Genomic DNA, 16,667 nt, shown 5'->3' on the forward strand with positions numbered 1-16,667 from the left:
TTTAGCTTAGCCCCATTCATTCAATGGTACCATTTAGAGATAAAGTTAGAAGTGACCAAACACATCAACGTTTTTCCTATTTAAGACGAGTAGTTATACGAGCAAGTTTGGTGGTACAAAATAAAACGTAGCGCTTTTCTAAGCGGATTTAAAAGAGGAACTATATTTTATGGCGTAATAGCACTTTTGGGAGTACTTTGACTCGGCGCAGTAACACCCTCCCTCTCCCATTATGAGAGTGAGAAGGGGAGCGGACTTTTCAGGCGAGTCGAAGTACTCCCAAAAGTGTTATTACGCCATAAAATATAGTTACTCTTTTAAATCCGCTTAGAAAAGCGCTACGTTTTATTTTGTACCACCAAACTTGCTTGTATAACTACTCGTCTTAAATAGGAAAAACGTGGATATGTTTGGTCACTTCTAACTTTATCTCTAAATGACAGCATTGAATGAATGGGGCTAAGCTAAATGCTATCGAAGCGTCGCAGCGCGCTCCAGCGCTTACGTGCACGCACACAGATGATAGAGGGATGTATCAAAAATTCTTAGTTAAGGTAATAACATACTTTAATATTGAAAATGAGTAGACTATTCCTTTAATCGCATACAAAATAAATGTGAATTTTTGCCTAATATATGTGTGCGTGTACTGTGTGTAATTATTATATATATTTAAACACATACATATATACATTTCTGAACATTTTTATTTATATATCAAGTTTATCGTTAATATATAATAGAGAGTATATAAAAATCTAAATAAATATACACACACACATGTAAATGTTGCTTAAATACATACAGGCCAAAAGTTTGGACACAATCCTTCTTTATTTATATATTTTTCCACATAACATAATAATAATAAACTCGTCCAAACTATGGCATAACACAAATGCAACTGTGGGAATTATGTTGGTGACTGAAAGCATCCAAAATAAACCAAAATTCTGTTATATTTTATTATCTGAAGTGTAGTCACCCTTTGCCTAGAAATTGCAAAACCATACTCGTGTCATTTTATCAAGAAGCTTTTTGAAGTTTTACTTTAGACTGAATTTTAAAGAATATTGAAGGACTTCACATTTAATCTGGGCTCTTATTGCCAGATTTTTCTTTAATATTCAGTGAAAGTCATCTATTTAAAAAAATAATATTTTAAAATAACATTTTAGTTTAGTTTTCTAATAACAGAAATTAATCTGTTTGGCACAGGTATAGTTTTTTCTACAAACATAATTGCATGCATTTAACCATAAACCTTCAGATTACATTTTTTTTAAATCATAGTTATGGAGTGAAAACAGTATCAAAACCTTCCACAAATGCACACAAATGTGCACTGTAGTTCACAAATGCACACAATAAATCCAGATGCGCGCACAGTAATTCACAAATGCACACAGGATATTCACACTGAAAATCCACAAATGCACACAAAATAATTCACACAGTGAAATCCAAAAGTACACACAAAAAATTCACACACTGAAATCCAAAAATACACACACAAAAATCACACACTCGGTTAAAGACTCAAGGAGGATTGATTTAAAATTTTTCATGTTAACGTTAGTGTGAATCTTCTACGTGGATTTCAGTGTGTGAATTTTTTTTGTGCATTTGTAGATTTTAGTGTGTGAATTTTTTGTGTGCATCTGTGGATTTCAGTGTGTGAATTTTTTGTGTGCATTTGTAGATTTTAGTGTGTGAATTCTGTGTGCATTTATGAATTCTCATGAGTGCGCGTGGATCTCCTGCACGCATTTGTGAATTACTGTGCGTGCATCTGGATTTATTGTGTGCATTTGTGAACTATGGTGCACGTGTGTACTTTTGTGTGCATTTGTGAGAGGTTTTGATACTGTTTTTTATTTTTTATTTTTTTTTATTTAACAGATTTAAGACAACAATGAACAGATAACAGGGGGTAGACGGACATCACAATTTACAAAACATACAATCAGTGTTGGGTAAGTTACTCAAAAAAAGTAATTAATTACTAGTTACTAATTACATCTTCAATCATGTAATTAGATTACTTTACAAATTACTTTCTCCAAAAAGTATTTAATTACTTATTACTAATTACTTTCTAAATCCTATTTAGTATATGATACAAGGATAGATCAATTATTCTGGTCCCACTTTAGGGTCCAATTTTCTTTATTAACTAACTATTAACTACTTTTGCCTCAATATACTCCAACTACTGCTTATTAATACTAAAGAAGTTGATAATTTTAAGTATTGGTAGATATGGGGAGGGTTAAGGATGTAGAATAAGGTTTTGCAGATTCAGGCATTAATATGTGCTATTAAGTATTAATAAACAGCCAACATCTCATTAATATTAATGCTAATAATAATCAACCAGTTAATAGTGAGAATTGTACACTAAAACCAAGTTAAATCCACTATTGTATTTTAGTATAAATAATTGTTTTACAGTCCATACACAGTATTTAGTTACATCAAAAGTAACTGTAATTAGATTACAAGAAAAATAAGAGTAATCCCTTACTTTACTTTTTCAAGGGAAAAGTATTTAAATTACTGTAACTAATTACTTAGTAACTAGTTACACCCAACACTGCATACAATACAATCAAATATACTTTATAACAGAATTAAGTATATTAAAAGTTTTTTGAGGTTTTGAATTTAACGGCTTTGTCATATTGTCAAAAGTTTTGTAAGGTTCTGATACTGTTTTCACTCCATAATAGTTAACATTTTAGTCAAGTGTGTCCAAACTTTTGCCCTGTACTGTACATGAATGTGTGTGTATTTATTTAAATATACATAATAATTACACACACTCATATATTATGCAAAAAAAATCACTTTTATTTTGCATGCGATTATTCGCGATTAATCTTTGCCTAGCACTAATTAAATTACAACCCAAGGGTCTGGGCTTGTCCCTTTTTGACCCAACGCTGGATTATAAATTACTCAGAATTTTTAAGAGTGTATAATTTCAAGTGGACTATGCAAGACAACTTTTTTTTATTCATAAACACAAAAGTTGAATGTTTCTCTTCTATAAATGAAAACTTTAGAAAGAAAAGTTTCCCTTCTGAATGACAACGCAGTATGACACTCACCTGAAAGGCAGATTTCTTAGGCAATTCTTCTTCTTTTTTCTCTTCCTCCTCCTCCTCTTCGCTGTCAGTTTCAAACAGGTAATAATCACCACTTCTAACCACTGATAGAGGAACGATGAGAATGTTTAGCATGAAGAATGTTATTTAAACATAAGATATAAAGATCGAAAGTGCTTGTTTGCATTCATCATCAACTTTGTAGACACATATCTCTATATAGAAAAATACCAACCAATCCTTTGACCTGAAACAAATGTCATTAATATAAAAATGAATCTGAAAACCGTATGGTCATACATAAGAAACAGTTCACACAAACACGAGCATACTGACATTATTTACTCATCCTTATGTCATTCCACTTTTACTGTATGTGTGCTTATAAGAAACAAAACAAGAGCTCATTTTTAATTAACAAAACTTTGTCTATGAAACTCCAAATGCAGTACATAAAAGCACCATAAAAGTCAACATAACAAAGCTTTAAAAGCAGTAACACCTTTGTGAGAAAGACAGATCATTTTCAACTGGCACATTATATTAACTTACTTCATGTGCCACAACTAACAGCATGTGGTGATTCTCGCGAAATTAGACTTATGAGGTGTCATGAAACATTTTGATAAAAAAGTAAATAACTTTTCTCTTCATGTAATATTTTGCACATGATTTCAAATGACATCGTACAAACCAATTTTGTTGTTTTTTCCACATTTAAGGGGAAAATTTTCATTACCGCAACGTGTCAATGACTGGATTTGGGTTCTTTGACATGGAAAATTTATAATTAAAAAAAAATAAAAAAATAAAAAGCTTCAGTGCATGTTATATTATAAACATTTACAGTAAAGAAACATGTGGTATTTGGTGATCATTAGTAAATGTAGAGACAAAAAGGAATATAAATGTGTCCAAGACCAATTTTCTCATCCTCCACAACAATTTTCAATCGTGTTTAAGCACTCAATTAACTAACATTTTCCAAAAAAAGTTAAGTTGATCTTATTTTTTTCTTTCCAGATAAAAGTTAAAATTTTGTTTGTCATAGTGTCTAGATAACTTTTTAGTTCTCATTACCGAAACATGAGTTTGTAAGTGCATAATATCATGTTGCGGTAATGATCATTTTTGATCATGATAATCTAAAAAATGTAAATAATTCAATAGGAAATATTTTTTAAATCCTCTAAAAATAATGGTTAAAGTAAGTTCAGACCTTAATCTTATATGTGCAAAAAAATAGGCTTTAAGGGCTTTTTAAAAATTCTGATGCTGGACACCTTCTAAATCTGGATTTCGTGAGAATCACCAATTTGGCAATTTGCATCAATGGCTGTTTCTTAGAAACACAGACATTTCAGGACATCAGTATAGAGTTTATGTCTTCAGATGAATATAGTGTACAAGTCAGTCATGAGGGTGAGTAAATATAGTCGGTATTTTCAGTTTAAGCACCACAACAACAATTAAACGGGTATAAATAATGATACAATTAAAAATGTCACAGCCACATCAACATTAAAATGAACTGAAAGCATATCTCTGATCATTTTCGTGGAGGGTTAGTTAGTCATCTGAAAAAAGAAATTCCCTTCAAAATTCTGTGTTCGCAGTTACACAGTGAAATAGCAAAACAGAAATTGGAATACAGAAACTGCCTTGTGTCCTTGAACAGAAGAGCCACGGTGGAGAGGGAGGGCAGGGGAGGATGCTGGGAAAATACTTTATACACTTTTAAAGGACAGAGTCAAATAATGACCCTATAAAGTCCTGGTAAAAATATTAAATATTATCTTACAGTATATAGTGATTGGAATGTCTCCTTACAAAAAAAGTACCATGGTATTACCATGGTTTTTACAAGGTACCACAGTAATACCATGTTGTAATACAATGGTATTATTGGCAGTACCTTAAACACCATGTACTGTAATGTAAATACCATGATATATGAATACAGCCATCATATTCATATCATATTCAATCGGATATCATAGTACAGTGTTACAGTCCGATACCATCACTGTACTATGGTATCACCACAGACCTTTTTTGTAAGTCATGCTTTATTTTTAATATCAAATAGCATTCCAGTCACTATATTAAATCAAACTGAATTACTTTGATTTGTTATGAACGCATATCAAGTGTGTTTGAGTATTAAGCTGATAACTGAGATCAGCACATCAAAAAAATAAAAGAAATACCATCACCACCCCATCTGTTAGACAATAAAACAGCACTAAAACTGTAAGTCTGATGGTATTTCTTTCACTTTTGATGATTTTAATGGCTTTTAATTTTGATGATATAGCAAACCCAATATCTAAAACCGTTTCCAGCTCTTGAAGAGAGAGATCCTGCCCATTTAGTTTTAAGATGAAAAAAATCACCCCAAAATAAAAATTCTGTCATTTCTCTGCCTCATGGTGTTTAAAACATGCACAAAATGAACATTTGACCACTTTTGAGGTTGTGAGTTTGATTCCCAGGGAGCACATCTATAGTAAAACTGTAAAATGTACAGTATAGTACTGTATATACTCGGACTGTGTGGATGAAAGCATCTGCCAAATGCATAAACGTAAATTATTAAATGGCATGTTATTCGGAGAAATGATTAATACCTTATTTTGTGCTCCATAAGAGAAAAAAAATAATTGTGTAATGTGTTTTGTGATTTGTTGTCATGTGTTATATTTTGTATTATGTCATCACTTCCTGTTGTAGTTTTTTCTGTGTTTTTTGTAGTTCTTTCACTGTGGCCCCGCCATAGACTGTAAAAAAAGATGGACGAAGCAACGGCACATCCTTCCTTTGTAATTAACTGAATGTAAAGTGTCTGACGATGGGTGCTGACATGTTACGCAAAAACGACAGTTTGGAGCTAGGGCTTGGCAGAAGGAATTGTTCGTAGAGCCACCATATCACACTTTCGCCCAAATGCACGCGCGCCAAATTCAACCACACCCCTTGATCGACTGGATTGCTAAAATAAGGTAAGTTTAACACAACTCATTTTGTTGAAATAACACAGAAATCGAAAGTAGTTAGTTGTATCTTCAATCTTCCCTTGAAGCTCAGAGAGTCCGCTCAGATAAGCTGTCAATCACAAATGTCGATCATAACGACACACACCATTTCTATAGCATCAAATTACTAGCTAAAATGAAACTTATTACAAAAATGAACAATTGAACATATAAGCGTGATAACAACTATCTTAAAGGATCAAAACCATCTTTCGGAAAATGTTATTGGAAGTGTAATTTATTTCCCGTTCGTTTGCGTGGAGAGGGCGGAGTTAATGACTTGTACTGCATCCAGCCACCAGAGGGCGATCAAAGAGTCAGCAGCATGTATAAGGCACACCCGTGCCCCACCCTAACTGTTTTGTTAACTGTTTGTATGTATACCACTGTGTTTCCGGTGTAGTTTGTCAGTTAATGTTTAAAATGCTAAAAACATATAGATTCGTGATTCTTTCACATTTATACGTTCCATTTCTTTTCGGACGGACAAATGCACAGAATTTTAGGTTTTGGGTGAGCAGTGATGGTCGAGCAGCCGATGCAGGAAATCTCTCTTTTACACATGTAAGTTTCTCAATGGATTTGATTAAAGCCGAGTGATTCTCTACTGTGAACTCTGTTCACCACATCCTACATCCATATAACAACAAACCAGCACCATCCAGACATGAAACCTTTCCTCCGGCTGCTCTTCAGTATCTATTTAAGGCTTCATTACAGATACTCCTGCTTATATGGCTTAATAAATATTTGGTTTAAAGCATAAAAAAGCTTTTACATCAGTGGAAAACAGTTAATTTTACATCAGTTCCTAGTATGCAGTATATTTTATATAGACATTTAAAAAGTGAAAGCTGCTCTACTTAAAAAAACGTACTTCATTTGGTAACACCCAAAATATTTAAACATTTTCAACTTAAATTTTTCACTTAAAGGGAACATTTCACTTTTTAACTCTTTCCCCGCCATTGACGAGATATCTCGTCAATGGCGAGATATCTCGTCGAGATATCAATTAAGAGAAAACGCTTCCCCGCCAATGACGAGATTTTCCATCTTTCCGCAATACCGCTATTATCCACTAGGTGGCGCACTTCCGCAACTTTTTAAACCCGGAAGTATTGCCCTATGGCAAGCAGCTGCATGTCCGTGTCTGTTTTAAAGATCGCTCTGAATGGGATCTCTATGAAAAGTCCGTCACAAAAATGGAATTATCTCTGCTTTTGGCTCAAAATGTGGTGTTTTTGCAGAAACCTACCCATATTCAAAAGCTGATTACAAAAGAACTACTCAAGGTAGGAAGAAAAGTTTTTTTTGTTTGAAAGCAGAGGGTCTGTTCTTTCATTTGGTATATTGTATGTTTATATATTCAAAGAAGAACATTATCTGGAAGGCATTAAACTTTGGTGAAAATCATGAAAAACGCTGGCGCTGGCTGGCAACTTTTTTAAAAAATGCTGGCGGTAAAAGAGTTAAATGCAGATGAGTTGACGAAATGCAAATACTGATCACCACATTGGCGTTTTGTTGAAATTTAAACTTTATTGTGTTGTCAATTATTTTCTCTCTCTCTCTCTTTCTCTCTGCACTAAATGGCAGGGCCATGGTTATTATAATAAGATCTCCTTCTGACATCACAAGGGGAGCCAAATTTCAATGATAGATTTTTTCACATGCTTGCAGAGAATGATTTACCAAAACTAAGTAACTGGGTTGATCTTTTTTCACATATTCTAGGTTGATCGAAGAACTGGGGACCCAATTATAGCACTTAAACATAGAAAAAGTCAGATTTTCATGATATGTCCCCTTTAAAGCGAGAACATTTAATTTAAAAAACTTTAGACGTTACCAATTGAAGTTATTTTTTTAAGTGGATCCAACTTTTAATGTTTCCATTGTAGAAAACAATAAATCACAACAATATTACTGGGGGAATGAAATCATATATATACACTTTTATTTATTCATTTTAATATTTATTTTATTATAATATTAAATGAATATGGCAAGAATTATAAATCAATTTATTGGCCAAGTGCAATAAAGTCCAGTATGACAAATTAGCATAAAAATATATTTTAAATATTTCAACAGTTTCTTCATTTTTACCTTTTTGTCCAAATTAAATATTTAAAGTGGAACTCAACTATTAACTAAATCCTATTAACTGAAGCCAGTTCCTTAAATACATTAAATTGTTGTTTTTTAATACTATACTGATGGGAAGTATGAATATTAATTGTCGACTTAAATTAATACAACTTAAAGCAATAGTTTAGCGACAAAAAGAAAATTACCCCATGACTGTGTTCGTCTGAAAGATGATGAACATATGTATCTCGGATGGCTTGAGTACATTTTTTTTTCATTTTGTCATTATGTTATCATCTAGTTTATAATTTGTGGAAAGTTCAAAAGGTCCTGCATTACAGGAATGCCTCCAATATGATGTCTAGCCTCAGAAGCCTTAAATAGAAATGAGAAAGGTTTCAAGTCTGGAGGTGGAGTCTGCTGGAGGAGGTGTGACCGAGTTCAGGTGCAGTATTGAAATCCTCGGACTTCTGCTTAAGGACACAAGGACAGTGAGAGTAGATAATGATGTTGTGTTGAACCTACTGGACGCATGATCAACCCATGGCCTCCACCACTGCTTTTTATTCACCTTGTTTCTCTTTCTCTCTGCAAATGAAACGTCAGAGTATTAATAAAGCACATCTATCTGTCCAAAATCTGACGGTCAAAGAAAACCAAAAGACCTTCAGCTATCAAATAAAGCTTTAAACGCTACAGTTAAAAAGTTCAGAATCACTATGAAATCTTATTCACAAAAGATGCTTTATGCAAATGACTCGTTATTTCAACTAACACTCTTATTTGCATTAAGGAGAGCAGTGCATTGTGGCATTTCCCATATATGCGATTGACTTCTACTTCTATTTCTAATGGATCTATAGGATCATCTTTGCCTTATGTCCATCCACAAAACTTTTTTTTTTTTTTACAGTAATTTACAGTATTGTAATGAATTGCACATCATCAGTTAAGGCAACCAACTGCTTTCATTAAAAAGTCAGGCTCACACTACAGGATTTTGGCCCAAATTTACCCCCATTATCCCCTCCCGAGAATCCAAGAGAAAATCGATTCCTGGACTTCGATGTTAAGCTCAGATTATCATCTGATGTGTGATGTTTACAGATCAAATAGTACACCTCTTGATCTCCTGCATGAAATTTGATATTTTGGATTTTATGATTACATCAGTACTTCCACAATAACCTATGTGAATGACAAACCTTTAAAGGTGCCAAAGAATGCATTGAAATAATATATTAATTTGTTCTTTGATATCTACATAGAAGGTATGTGACTATATTTACATGGCTATGATTTGTCTTTAGAATGAAATTGTCTATTATTATCTTATTTGAAAGGGTCATGAATAATAATGTTGAGCTCTGCTCTAATTGGCTGTTTCTCAGAGCAGCTCCTTCAGTAGCTCTGTGTGTGTGTGTAAACGGACTTTATGTTTGAGCAGTGTTGTTTTCATCAACGATAACGAAATGATTTCGATGACGCACCTATTTTTTATGACGCTAACGCAACTATGACTAGGTAAAAATGTCTCTAAGGTGACGAAAACATGACGAGACGCTTTCGAGTTTTCGTTGACAAGAGACCAAACAAAAATGATTATAAGTCTGGCGTTCACAATGCATGTCATTTCTGTCAATTTTGCGTGAAACCTGTCTGTTTTTAGCTAAAAAGTATCAGCAATGCTGCTGCTTCCTATCCCTGTTTTGGGTCAACACAGTCTCAGTCTCACTCACGCCCACCACCCGGCTCCGCCATGCCGCGCACGCGCACCAGATCTCACACAACAACAACAACAACACACCTGCGACTGTGGCGAGTTCGAAGGAATGTGGCGGTGAGCAATAAACGGAAACGACGAGATGATTTATGGACATACTTTCAGTATAATCCATCAGACAGAAAAACGGAATGCATATTGGGAGACGACGGTAAATGTGGCCACAAACTAGGTGGGAAGAATACCAGCAACCTCAAGCGGCACCTGAATGCTCATCACGCTAATATTTTTTAAATGTAACGACTCTGTTAACATATCATATACATTCAATTTTACTCGACAATCGGCTTGTGACACATTTCATGGTAAGCTTAAGGTTTTACATGTATCTACTTCTCAAACCTAAGCCCATTTCCAATACTTTTTGTGGTGTATTTAAATAACAAGGCAAGGCACGCGTTTCTCAACTTTATAAGCGAGGTCTCAGCGTAACACACAAACTCAACATCAGGGGATATCAGGCTCAACTTTTTTGTTATGACATGCGCAGAAGGCACACGACTAAAACAAGGGCAAGCCCTCAGGGACAACCTTAATGCACATTTTAATAGTATTAAATACACCACACTTTTTAACCTAAATTCATTTGTTAAAGAATACTAACATTGACTTAAACTTGACTAAAACCTTTTTGTGTTTTCGTCGACTAAAACTTGACTAAAACTTTCAAGTTTATAAGTGACTAAAATGTGACTAAAACTAAAAACCATTTTCATCCATACCACCATAACGAGTTTCTGTTTCTGTTTTAAAGATCATATGGGGGGGCCCATACATAGACTCACCCTGGGCCCACAAATTCTCTAAAATCATCAACTATATGTAATACACTTAACCAGCAATAGTTTACCTGTCCGGAACCAAGCTGACTTAACTTAACACTGTGTGACACTTGCTTTACATGTGAACGGCCCCTACGCTAATAAGATTTTGTTTCTCTCTCCCTGTCTCGTCCTCGTTCCCGAGGACAATGAGACAAACAGATCCAGTTCTGGGTAAATGTGAAAGTCGGATCTACTGGCTGTACTTCAACGTGATGCCCAGCTGATGCCTGACCAACGACCACCGGCAGAACTCGCTTAATCTCCGCTTAATCTCCTTATCCGTTTCAATGTATATATATATGTATCTCCCAAGGGTTTTTCCCTCCTAGGACTTTTTTTACTTCCCCGGCTAAAAAGTCCGGGTTTTTTCTCCTAGGGGGTTTTTCAACCCGGGGAGTCAGCCTTCTTGGGCTTAACTTATAAAAGAGGGTGCTAAGTTACATTAGTAATACGCTCGCTTATAATGTTGATGCATAGCCGCAGCAAATTCTGCTGCTTATGCTATCTGTATTATGTTATGCTATCTGTCAATTTTCTGTGCTTTTCACTGCTTCTATTAATGTAAAGCTGCTTGATACAATTACCAAATTGTGAAAAGCGCTATATAAATAAAATTGAATTGAATTGAATTTTCGTCCAAAAGACTAAGACTAAAACTAAAAGGGCTGCCAAAAACAACACTGTGTTTGAGTCTGTATCAGAAATAGATAATGAGTGATAAGTTTGTGTTTTTTCCGTAAGGATCTGCAAAACGTAACTTTAACGTCAATAGTAGAACTTCAGGCTAAATCTTAGCATTTAGCATTAACTAGCATATAGCGCTAACTCAGCAGTCACCACTTTGTTTTTAACATTGTAACAAATTTAATGTGTAATTTAATGCTGTGGCGTACATCGCAACTGTACTGTAACCTCACGGTTTGTGTTATGTTGAGATTGGTCTGTTTTCCAGCTGTCTTCTGCATGCACAAGGTTTCCATAAAAACGAGGAAACAGTCATGTTTGAAGCTCTCGATATGCATTACCATGTACAGAACTCTTATTATTCATCTATGCATGGTAAATACAGTTTTACATTCTACGGTACCTTTAAAATATGCAACAAAGCAAATTTTACAAAAACTGCTGTACGTCCGGAAGACACGGCTTATAGAAGGGCAGAAACAACAAGACTGCCTGTGACAATATATCACGATCGAATCCCTCAAAACCAACAGTTGAGGAGAAATCACCTCGGTTTTAAACAAGAAAGTTTCTAGCGCACTAGCAACGAAATGAAGCCATCTTCTGGCTCAACAATCTTAATAATATTCTGTAGTGTGTGATGCAATTAGATTTTTCATAAATCTTGGAGTGTGAGTGTGTGTGTGCGGCAACTAGATATCCTAATCAGGCACGATTTTAAAAATCCTATAATAAGAGCCTGACCATAGTGATTCCAAACCTTTCAACAATAGTGCAACTGTATCATAAAATGTGGCTAAAAAAGCTCTTAAAAAGCTTTTTTCTTAAAAGTGTCAAATAAGCTAAAGTTCCCATAAAAGAAACTATTAAACTCATACTCTCCCACCATCATAATATACATTGTCATACCCTCATCATCATCATCATCATCGTTATCCTCAGGAGGAATGAGTTTCTGTCCGTCTCCCGACTCCTGTGACATGCTCAGCATCTTCTCCTTTCCCCTCTTAAACTTCTGCTGCCGGGTCTTAATGCGATCCATCCTAAATGAACGTGTTCATAGTCACCAGAGAAATCACATACAATGTATAACAATTGATAGGGATAACAGGGGGCAATTCTCATAGATTTGTAATCTGTGTGGTGCAAGATGAGTTATCAATATTTTTTTTTTCATTTTTAAAAAGAGAAAAACATCTCTAGGTTACGTATTTAACCTCTGTTCTCTAAGAAGGGAACAAGACCCTGCATCTCTGCCATACTTCCAGCGTACCTGTACACCCGCTTCAACATATGCAAGTGGACGTTCCTGTGCGTCCTTTTATGCTCTCTGGCTTTCGCCTGTGACATCACACCCAACCATTTGATATACATACTCAGACGTTGTCACGCTGTAGACATTCCCACAGCATCAGCTCCCTGACGCAGCGTAGAGTTCCCACGAAAGGGAACTTAATTTAATAAATGCGAATCTCTGTTAAAAGTGAACTTTTAGGACTAGCTCCGCACTGCTACATGTGCGGAGTGACTCTGAGCAAACTCTCTGCTCCTCCCCACTGGGATTCTCGGGTGCTACGAGCAAATCACTCCCCCCAAGTGGCAGTGCTTCGTCTTCTGAGGGTGTAGTTCCCGGTATGTGCGCTGTTGGAGGGTGGCTGTGTCTCATATCACCTTGTTGTTTGTGCACGCTGTGACTATACAAATCACAACATATAAATGTGGAAATGTTTGCGTTATTTTTTCTCATATTGGGAGCAGTATGCTAGCTGGACCCATTCACTTCCAGTCTTTGTGCTAAGCTAGGCTAGCGGGGGTGTGGGCGTGTTCCCTTAAAGTCACAATAAGTAGTTCATTAATTCCCTCATAGGTTTATAGCTTTGAGAGAATGAATAGCTGACTTTTTACATGTAATCAAACGCTAAAAAAACACTTTTCCAGTAAAGTGAAAGTGTTAAAGTGATCAGTAAGTCTTACTGTCTCTTCAGCTGCTCCATGGATCTCTTCTCCTCTTCCAGGCGAGCTCTGACGGCCTTCACGATGCTTGCCTGAAACAGCTCAGCTCCTCTATAACACATCAAAACATGCAGTCAAAAATCGACACCCAAATACATTGCATGGATGTACACTACAAGGCAAAAGTTTTACTACAACACTTGAAAAAAATGTTAACTATGATCTTAAAAATCATTTAATCTGAAGGTGTATGGTTAAATGCTTAAAATTACTTTTGTAGACAAAAATATACCTGTGCCAAACAGATTAATTTCTGTTATTAAAAAACTAAAATTGTATTTTTAAATATTATTTTTATTTATATTATCTTAGACTGAATAGAGAAGGAGAAGCAGCCAATAAGAGCCCAGATAAAACGTGAACTTCTTTGATATTCGTTTAAATTCATCCTATGGTGAAACTTCAAGAAGCTTAAATTATAAACTGACACGAGTATGTTTTTGCAATTTCTAAGATTCAAATTATTACAAAGTTTGGATTAATATTGGATGCTGTTAGTCACCAACATGATTTCCTCAGTTACATTTGTGTTATGCCATAGTTTGGACGAGATTATTATTATTCTGTAATGTGGAAAAATATGAATAAAGAACGAGTGAGTTTTCCAAAACTTTGGACAGGTAGTGTATATACATTTTCAATGAAAACTTTCTGACCAAAGCAACTTACAAATCACATTCAAAACCAGGACCAAATACATGTTAAGGGAGTTAGTTAGGATGTTAGTTGTTATAAAAATAATATTTTTTGCTATAATTTATGTTCGGCTGAACTTTAATCCAGCAAAAGAAGGGCCCCAAAGTAGTGAATGACTAATTGTCACATTAATAAATAATTAGTCACCAAGCGCTGATTTGAAATATTTTGCTTGCTGGTAATGTATTATGTTTATGTTGGCTAGCGCTGTGCAATTAATCAATTTTCATTTTCAATTTAATGTTTTGATTTAAACAATTACAAAAACAAGATAATCGAGGTAAAACATTTTTGTGTGATTAAAATATAAATAGCTTCATTTGTTGTGCTTGTAAGGCACTTTTAAAGGCACCACTGCTTTGACACGTGTATCCTATTGCACATGTATCCTTTTTTTAATAAAAAGGTTAAATAAATGCATATTTAAGTCAAAGTCACTGAGTAATCGTGATAACTCATTCCCCGCCAGCCATGGAATATTTTCATTTATAAATATATAAACATACAAATATCTCAAATGAAAGAGCAGGCCCTCTGCTTTTAAACAAACAAACAACGCGGGAAAAAACATTTTATACTATCTTCATTTGTTCTCTTTTTATAACCTCTCAAATATAAGTTAAAAAAAGCTGAAATAATTGCATTTTTGTAAAGGACTTTAGTTATCAAAACATACACAGAGTATAATATATAAAAAAAATGTTTTTGCATCAGTTTTTTATTGCTTCACTTTTAAATTGGGTAAGATTATCATCTAGTGGATAATAGCGGAATTACAGATTACCGTAAAAACTCATCAGGAAAGCGTTATTGGCGTTTTCTCTTAATTGACAATATAACTCGTCAGTGGCAGGAAAAGAGTTAAATAATCGTGATTATGATTTTTACCAAAATAACCGTGATTATGATTTTGCCCATAATCGAGCAGCCCTAACATTAGCATGAAAAGAAAAAGCAGAGTGATACTTTAAAATTAATATGTTAGCAGTTTAAAGAGACCTTGAAATGTCGCCACTGACTGATCAAAATAACGTTTTCAAGAGAGTCGTGTATTAAGAAAATTTAGCATGTGTGCAGTTTAGCAGATTGTACCGAGATGCAAGTATCTGTCCAGCTCGGATGTCAGCGATCACATGTAGAAAGTAGTAGCTCATAAATACACGTCTCTGTAGAAGCAGGAAGGTGAAACAAATGCTATCCCATATAATCCCGGCCTCATCCCGCGGCAAATCGCACACCTTGGAACTTCCTATCGCTGGAACTACAGAGAAAACAGACATGAAGGACATTAGAAGTGTTAGGAGTGTTTTGTTGCATTTCATGTTACTTATTTTGTTCCTTGACTGCTACTTTATCAATTGTTTTCATTACTAAATAATTTACGTTCGCTTTATTTATCATTCGTTTTACTCATCAAAATGCATTCGGCGAATTTCTTCAAATGCAAATCTTTAATGGCAGCGTTTTATACGTTAACTACTGTAGAGAGAGACGCATCTATCCATTAATTAACATTAAATAATGTTAGCAAGGATTAGAAACCACAAGGTTACAGTAGGTGGTGGTGGCAAAGCTTCGACCACAAAGCTTCATGAGCTTCATACCTGGTAGATCTTCATACTCTTTTATTGTGCAGGCAAGACTGAGCAACTGTATAAGCCAGCAGCTTTTCACCATCAAAGACTTGATGTAACCACAAGCCAAAATCTGAAAACACAATGGCATCAAATATTAAAAACTACCCATATTCCACATCATCTAATGTCACAGTTCTATTATCTACTCATCTTTTATGGCTGACAATTAAATGAATTTAAAATCAGATTTCACTCACAGCAAAGACATTTTTCATGGTGATGACGAAAACGTTGTAAGCGATGAGAAAGTCCCAGTATTTGAGAATCACTTTGATCGGCTTAAGTAAAAGATCCCCACCGAACAGCAGGAAGTAAAAACAGGCCACCAGGTAACCCATGCAGAAGATGCTGATGCGAGTCGTTCCTGTGATGAAGATGATGGTCAGGACAAACCAGAACAGGTAGCTGAACATAATCACCTTTAGCATGTCCAGATACGACCTGAGAGAAGAAAGAAAAACCAAGTTTAAATGCATTTAGCCGACCTTTAATACACCAGCCGCATCCAAATTGGAATGATATCCAAAGTATGCAAACAGGGATGCGGTGTGCTTTTATTGATGAGATTGATTGAATGGGTTATGCGACCTAATGATGCCATAATCATAAAGAGTGAATCGATAGCCAGAACTGAATTCCTTCACATGACGCTTGACGCTGAAAGCCTGTGTGGATCTTGGAATGCACTTTAGACCCGCCACTCCAAAGGTTAAAGTCCATCCTCTCTGTTTGCCCACATAGCCGTGATGCTTAGCCACAGGCCTGTACTAAAAGCTATGATGAAAAGCTGA

General features: G+C 35.1%; 1 protein-coding gene across 1 annotated transcript in view; it reads right to left on the reverse strand.

Moving 5' to 3' along the window:
• LOC129443167 (piezo-type mechanosensitive ion channel component 2) overlaps positions 1-16,667 on the reverse strand; it is a 146,674-nt gene that overhangs the window by 37,039 nt on the left and 92,968 nt on the right. Inside the window, exons 28-34 of the mRNA XM_073857068.1 lie at positions 16,074-16,317; positions 15,844-15,946; positions 15,332-15,500; positions 13,505-13,594; positions 12,440-12,573; positions 8,765-8,827; positions 3,114-3,214 (exon numbers count right to left, since the gene is read on the reverse strand). Coding sequence (XP_073713169.1) covers positions 3,114-3,214; positions 8,765-8,827; positions 12,440-12,573; positions 13,505-13,594; positions 15,332-15,500; positions 15,844-15,946; positions 16,074-16,317 — 904 coding nt within the window. The remainder of the gene's footprint in view (positions 1-3,113; positions 3,215-8,764; positions 8,828-12,439; positions 12,574-13,504; positions 13,595-15,331; positions 15,501-15,843; positions 15,947-16,073; positions 16,318-16,667) is intronic.

The sequence above is a fragment of the Misgurnus anguillicaudatus genome, chromosome 2, assembly GCF_027580225.2.
Source record: "Misgurnus anguillicaudatus chromosome 2, ASM2758022v2, whole genome shotgun sequence".
Taxonomy (NCBI): Eukaryota; Metazoa; Chordata; class Actinopteri; order Cypriniformes; family Cobitidae; genus Misgurnus; species Misgurnus anguillicaudatus.